We start from the raw sequence: 4825 nt of genomic DNA, 5'->3' as shown, positions 1-4825 counted from the left end.
AATGTGGGGTGTAGTAATAATGAAGATATGATATATGTAGAGTGTTGATTGGGCTTTACACATTTTGAACATGACTAAGTTGTAGACTAAGATATGGATACTTATATATCCAAAGTCAATTTTGATAAGTTACTTTTGAAAAATAAAACTTTACCAAACAATCTAGCACATGTATATATAAAAAATTTGTTATACACAAAAATATATTATCACTATTTTTCTGTACAAATAACTTTTTATAAAATTGTCATTAAAAAATAAAAACTGATATAAATACATAAAAAAAAAAGAAAAAGAAAAAAAATAAAGAAATGACACATGCGTAGAATTCACACAATTCTGACCATAATCAAATAAAATCCATCTGATTTTCCTACTTCCAGAAAAACAATATATTTCATTTTAATGTTGTTTTAGTTTTGCTTTTGGAAATAACGATTTTTTAAATTTAACTAAGAAAATTTCTAGAATGAGTTAAATATTTTTAGTTCAATATGAGATCCACGCAAAGTAGGTTGCTAGTTTCAACGAAACGAATGAAGCTTGGATGGATATTATGATGTTAAATCTGATTGGATTTCATGAGATGAAATTTCCACAAATCTCTACATGAATTTCATTTGTCAATAGTTCGGCAACAAAAAGTTGCTGTAACTTTTTGTAGGCATAAATCTCACCCATGCTTTGCCAAATTGCATTTACCTGGCTTACTACTATTCAACTTGTATATGATAAATTTACCCACATCTCTGATCTTACGCAATATATGTACAAAGTAAAAATGTTAGTTTTCCAAATTTTCTGAAGTTACCTAAAGTGAATATCAAATTCCACAAAAGTTCTTAGTGACGGTGTTTTCTTCTTTTCTCCTTTTTCTTGTGCTTTGATTTTTCTTTGGACCTGTGCTTCTTAGAATTAGAGTGCTCCTTGTCTGAGTTGCCAGAGCGAGACTTTCTTCGCTTTTTCAGCCTTTTATCGTGAAGCTCCTCTTCTGAAGATTCATTCGACTTCCCTGATGACAGCCTCTCAGGACCATAAATAAGACGGCGCTCCCTTGCATCCGGTGTAGGACTAGCTTCCCCATCTGGATGGGGCGGAAGGTAAGGCCCAGTCTCATCCATTCTGGGACCGATGCCACCTCTGCCTCGCTTTTTCCTGCACCAAACTAATGTCTCTTAAACAAAAATGAAGACTAAGTGTAAATGACACATCAGAATACAAGAGAAAGTAGCAATACCTCGTATGAAGAAACTCTTCCATCTCTTCATCCCTTATACCTTCTGGTTCTGGATTATACTCTGGTTCTTGAAAACTGCCATGTCTACTCATGCTTCTTGATAGGTTACTATTACTAATATCCTTGTAGTGTTTGTCAGAACTTCCTTTATCTTTTGATCCCCACTTATCCCATTCTCTTTTACTTGAACATGAAGAAGAGGCATTCAAGCTATTATCAAAAGCAGCATATCTTCTAGAGATTCCTGATGAGTCACGATCCGTGTGGCTTTTGTAACCACTGCTTTTATCTTTCGTGGTGCCTTTTGCCTGTTTATCAAGTTCCAATTCTTTCTGTCGCACTCGCCACATCTCATTCACTTCCACAGCTCGATTTGCTGATATGAAAAAAAATTAATAAACAATTGACATAAATTACAGCACAACACAGACAAGAGGAGGATGACCATTTTATTATCTAGATCCTCAATAAATGAAGTTTCAACATGGTTAAATGCAATAACAACAAAGCTGTATTGATACAACAGAAATTAAGCCTTATCCCACATGATGGGGTTGGCATACCATAATGTTCTATAACTAAGAAATATCCATAGATAATAAGGAACACAGTCGTCAATATCAGATGTCACTATATTATGGCTGATCTCAAAACTGCCATAGATGATTCGGAGGTTAGAGGAATGTAGGATGATCAAGATTTTGACAAAGGCATATATATATGTATGTGTGTGTGTGTAGAGAGAGAGAGCAAAGATCAAATAACACCAGTGTTAATTTAAGCAAATTTAAACTGTTTATATCTATCTAACAGTGTTATTTTTTCTCAATCTAATTGTTGACCTACAATCACCTATAGTGAAGATCATTTGTACCAAGTTTTGTAAATATACATCAATAAGACTATTGTAACAATCCATAGGCATGTGTGTTTTAAATTTTTATATTTTCGTTGATTTTTATCTATAAAAAGGTATATCAAATGATTCTGAATTGAGATGAAATTTCATATACATGATCTATAGTATATAAGCTTCTAATCCGATGATAGCTTTTATAAAAAAGTAGTCCAATAAAAGTTATTTGATTGTGGTACATTAAGTTAAACTTAGATAAATAGATAAACTTTCTACTACAAACAGGAAAAGTTCCACTGGATCAGATATACAGACATTCTTTCATGCATAGTAATATAACTTCCTTGAAAGAACAGACCTGAATCATAAGATAATCTAGAACAAAAATAGCCAAGTTCTATCTAAAATTTGTGACTAAGAACCAACCTTGTTGTACCCCACGTACAGTAGCAGTGAGGAAACGTGAATTTGGCCGAGTCCTTACATTAGGCTTATGAAGATAAGCCAGAACACCTTCCTGTTCAGACTGTCGCCGCAATTCAGCTGCTTCCCTCATAAGCATAGCAGCTAATCTGTTTTCAGTCTCCAAATCCATCTGTGCAGCTGGTCATATGACCCAAAAAAATAGAGAGGAAAACATTGGTGAGAGGATAATTGAATGAATAACAATGAAAACAAATAACTATGAATCAACTTGAAGGTTATTGCAGATGGCAGCTCATGGTGGTGAGCCAAAATTCTGCCATAGAATATGGCGTATGATGTCACGGGAAATGGCGAATTACCTAAAAAATGAGGAGTGCTAAGGGCCAGCAAGTTTTGTAATTTGTAGCCATCAATTAGCCATTATTAGTGTTTTTAATGGTGTGAAATTACATCTAATGGTATATTAGATAAGATTGCTTACTTTCCTTTTGCTGGTTAAGTGCTGGCCAGATTTTAATAAAACTGCCGGCCCATAGCTGGCCCATAGACTTTTTCCGTAAAAAATAAATGTATGGGCAAAAAAATGCAGAAAAATTGGACATATAAGATATAAAATCTAATCAATGTAAGCAATTTTCTACTCATAAGGCATGCAATTAATTCAGCAAATTCAATAGAAATTCAACAAATAAACATACATCAAGTCTTAACACACCAAAATACATGTATACGCGCAATCAAAACAAGATATAACCAAAAGAATGAATAAGTACAGCAACAAATATTAAAGTGATAATGAAAATTGGAACCAACCACTCTTGGACGATAGAGCCAGTTAGCTGCCTAGCCCGCGAGAGAACAGCACAGCCTTGCACGTTGGGTGTCCGACGCCGATGCCACCGCCACGAACAGTAAAGACCGGAGAATGCAGAAATGAGATTATCGGAGAAGTATAAACAGAAAGATTACGACGATGATTTGATCCGGAACAAGATTTGATTGTGAAAGAGAGATGACACCCTGTAAGATTGAAAAGGATGAGGGAAAATAAAATTTTATTTTTCTGAGAAAGTAAAACCCTAGTTTGATGGGCATTTCAGAGAATTACTATATTTATGGAACCAATAAAGAACTGCTGGACAAATGACAAAAATCAGTCAACTATAAAAAATTTTGCACAAAAAGATTAATCGAAAAAAACAACAGAATTCATATTTTTTAATTTTTAAATTAAAATTAATTTATTAATTATATAGGTTATAACTTTTAAATATAAAAAATAAATACAAATAAAATTATTTGAAATATATATATATATTATAATTGTTAGAATATATTTTTTATTGTTATTTTTAATAATTTATTATTAAAAGCACTGCTTCAAGGGTAATTATAATGTACAGATGTAAGTGTATAAAGATTTACAGATATTCCCATTAGAAGAAGACAATAACAACACGTGTCCGTAAACTATAATAGTGGAAGCAGCTTAGAATTGTGCAGAGAAAGCTAAGGTTTGTGCAGAACGAACCACAGAGCCGAGCTTCCTATGCTGGAATGGTGGATGGCTGTGTCTAGTTTTAATTTTTTGTTTGGACAATATTCAAATAGATAGTTGGACCACTGCATGCTTTTGCCTTTGCAATGAATGGGCCTGAGAACAAAAAAGTAATCAACTGAAGGCCTTGGGTAATGTATTAGATTTTGTGGGTAAGAAAAACTATGCTCTGTGAAGAATATATATATATATATATATATATATATATATATATATATATATATATATATATATATATATATATATATTCCTGTAAGGGCTGCTGCAATTTGGGCTTTTTGGTTGAGGAATACTGATTCTTCATGGTCGAATGGTTTGGTGAATTTGGGATGTTCTTTGAACCAATTTCGAACTTTATCTGGATGGGCCATGGCGGCATCGAACTGAGACCACCATTTTACATAGGCATTCCTTTGAAGCATAGGTGGTGTCTTTGGATGTTCTTGTTTGTCATACCTATATTGCCATGAGAATACCCAGGCCAGGGAGAATACAGAAAAAAATTGAAGATCTGCAGGAATGCTTGTTTCCTGTTGGTCAAATTTCTTGGTGAAAATTTTGAACCCCTCATCAGCAGGTGGGGGCAAGATTTCTGGTAGAGATCCAAAGTAGTCCCACCATTGGGAGAACCAATTTGAAAACAGGTAATTAGTATTTTTCTTGAAATAAATGAGCCAAGAATATCTGTTCTGATTATTTTGTAACCAAAATACTCTTGTCCAGACATCCATATAATCCCAATAAGAAT

General features: G+C 33.5%; 1 protein-coding gene across 1 annotated transcript; it reads right to left on the bottom strand.

The window, feature by feature from the left end:
• Positions 1-554: 554 nt before the first annotated feature.
• Positions 555-3684, bottom strand: LOC112789649 (uncharacterized). The gene is made up of 4 exons (XM_025831626.2): positions 3333-3684; positions 2520-2696; positions 1238-1613; positions 555-1155 (listed from the first exon to the last, which is right to left on the bottom strand). The coding sequence occupies exons 2-4, from the start codon at positions 2686-2688 to the stop codon at positions 843-845; spliced, it is 858 nt and encodes a 285-aa protein (XP_025687411.1). The 5' UTR covers positions 2689-2696; positions 3333-3684; the 3' UTR covers positions 555-842.
• Between the last annotated feature and the right edge of the window lie 1141 nt (positions 3685-4825).

The sequence above is a fragment of the Arachis hypogaea genome, chromosome 3, assembly GCF_003086295.3.
Source record: "Arachis hypogaea cultivar Tifrunner chromosome 3, arahy.Tifrunner.gnm2.J5K5, whole genome shotgun sequence".
NCBI lineage: Eukaryota > Viridiplantae > Streptophyta > Magnoliopsida > Fabales > Fabaceae > Arachis > Arachis hypogaea.
The sequence above is the reverse complement of the archived record's forward strand: the minus strand, read 5'-3'. Positions and strand labels throughout refer to the sequence as shown.

What these genes read in the sequence shown, in the direction of transcription:
- LOC112789649 (XM_025831626.2), bottom strand. Translation starts at nt 2,688, where the DNA reads ATGGATTTGGAGACTGAAAACAGATTAGCTGCTATGCTTATGAGGGAA. An exon ending in TGTACGTGGGGTACAACAAG is followed by an intron (nt 1,614 to 2,519) that starts GTTGGTTCTTAG and finishes TTTTCATATCAG; the next exon opens with CAAATCGAGCTGTGGAAGTG. An exon ending in GAAGAGTTTCTTCATACGAG is followed by an intron (nt 1,156 to 1,237) that starts GTATTGCTACTT and finishes AGTTTGGTGCAG; the next exon opens with GAAAAAGCGAGGCAGAGGTG.